The sequence below is a fragment of the Chaetura pelagica genome, unplaced genomic scaffold (genome assembly GCF_000747805.2).
Source record: "Chaetura pelagica isolate M959 unplaced genomic scaffold, ChaPel_1.0 scaffold307, whole genome shotgun sequence".
Classification (NCBI taxonomy): domain Eukaryota; kingdom Metazoa; phylum Chordata; class Aves; order Apodiformes; family Apodidae; genus Chaetura; species Chaetura pelagica.
Window position 1 is genome coordinate 878,184 of NW_009953940.1, and position 1,970 is coordinate 880,153.

General features: G+C 63.7%; 1 protein-coding gene across 1 annotated transcript in view; it reads right to left on the reverse strand.

Moving 5' to 3' along the window:
- Positions 1-223: 223 nt before the first annotated feature.
- The window catches only part of TRIM54 (tripartite motif containing 54), a gene marked incomplete at its 3' end in the record, with an annotated part of 5,791 nt that continues 4,044 nt past the window's right edge, over positions 224-1,970 (reverse strand). The window contains exons 2-7 of the mRNA XM_010001771.1: positions 1,677-1,966; positions 1,491-1,586; positions 1,152-1,385; positions 871-893; positions 584-708; positions 224-324 (exon numbers count right to left, since the gene is read on the reverse strand). Of these exons, the coding sequence (XP_010000073.1) occupies positions 224-324; positions 584-708; positions 871-893; positions 1,152-1,385; positions 1,491-1,586; positions 1,677-1,966 (869 nt within the window). The remainder of the gene's footprint in view (positions 325-583; positions 709-870; positions 894-1,151; positions 1,386-1,490; positions 1,587-1,676; positions 1,967-1,970) is intronic.

The following is a 1,970-nucleotide window of genomic DNA, read 5'->3' on the forward strand; positions in this document are numbered from 1 at the left end:
ACATGCTGCAGCCAGGGACACCCTGGAGCGCTGCAGGACACAGGCAACAGCGCAGCCACACAGACACAGCACTGGCCACAGCACAGCATGGCACAGCATGGCACGGCACAGCACGGCACAGCATGGCACAGCACAGCATGGCACGGCACAGCACAGCACAGCACAGCATGGCATGGCACGGCACAGCATGGCACAGCATGGCACGGCACGGTGGGCACTCACCCTCCACAGCTTCAGGCACCTCCAGACTGTCCAGCTGGTCCTCATCCCCCACTGCCTCACTGCTGTCCCCAGGTCCATCTGCCTCGTCATCACCCAGTGGCTCTGTAGAGATGACGACAGGTCAGTCGGGGCAGCCTGGGGACATCCTACCAGGGGGACAGAATGCAGTAGCCCACAAGCCAGAGGGGACAAAGGGCAACTCTGACTCCACAGGGTCCCTTGGCAGTGGCAGAGAGGCCACACATCACCATTCCTGTGCACAAGGAGATGTGTCCCCATGCAGGGCATGAGGTGGTGAGGGACTCTGCTTGTCCCATACTCCTGCCCCAGGGCATGGCAGCACTTGTCCCTGCGCCAGCACCTGTCTGGAACTCGATGGTCCTCAGCATCTCAGCCACATAGTCCACGTTGACAGAGAAGTGGTCCATGTTCTCGTAGCCTGGCTCTGGGCGGCTGCTCATGGACACCTTGGACATGTCTGTGATCCTGTGGGAAGGCAGAGCGTGGGAGTTGTGGGCATACCTGAACCTACTTACACCCCCACCCCTCTTCTTCCCACCTTGCCACTACACCCACACCCCAGCCCTCTGCTCCCCCATCCCAACCTGCTACCCACACCCAAACCCTCTCCCCCTTACTCCCACTCACTTTTTCAGGAGCTCCTTGGAGTGCTGTGGAGGGAAGCAGGAAGTGGGGTCAGTGTGTCCCTGGAGCAATGGGACCTGGGATCCCAGGAGCCAGACATCCCCCACCACAGCCCTACCCCTGCACACCTAACGGGCAGCCCCAGATCCTTTAGAGGAACCATCCCTCTACCCCCAAGCCCTGTGGGGCAGCCCCAGGCCACAGAGGAGCCTGTGGCCCCACCACACACCCCTGTGGAAACCCAGACTCCCTGGAGGGCCCTGACCCCTGCACCCCAAACAGACCTGCAGGTACACAGCCATCTGGGGCTCTTCCATGGCCTGGATGGCCGACTCCACCAGCTTGGAGGAGGCCTCCAGGTGGTCTCCGTACTGCCGGATGAGGCCCCTCACAAGCTGCACCTTGGCCTCCTGCTCCTGTGCGATGCTCTGCAGCAGCTCCTTCTTCCGCTCCTCCAGGATGCTGCACAGGGCGTCAAAACGCAGCCCCAGCTGCTGCTTCTGCCGCCGGCCGTTCTCCTGCAGGAACCCAGGGGTCAGGGACACCCCTGCCCTGCTGTGTCCCCACCACGGGGATGTGGCCCCAGGGCTGCGTGTGGCACCCTGGGACACTCCCAGCCCCACCTCGATGGTGTGGCAGATCTCCTCCATCTGGGTGATGATGGCCTGGATGCGGTCGTTCCCTGCCACCAGCATGGCAATGCCATCACTGAGCTCGCTCTGGGAGGGGAGGAAACAGGCGTGAGTGAGGGCCAGCTGGGTGGGAAGCCCCCAGATCCCCCCCACCTTCTTCCCTCTAGGGCCATGCACCTTCTGGCGCTGGTAGACAGCAGGGAGCGGCGCAACCTCGCAGTCCTTGTGGGCCCCGAAGACCTTGCAGAGGGAGCAGGTGGGTGCCTCGCAGCGCAGGCAGTAGATGTTGATCCGCTCGTCCTCGTGCTCCTCACACATAAGGTGCTGCTCAGCCTTGGCGTGCAGGGGCCTGCAGGTGGGGGGCGGGCACCGCGGCCCACTGGTGGGCTCTGGCACCAGGGACACCCCCAGCCCCAGGGACACCCCCGACCCCAAGGACAGCCCTGACCCCAAGGACACCCCTGGCCCTAG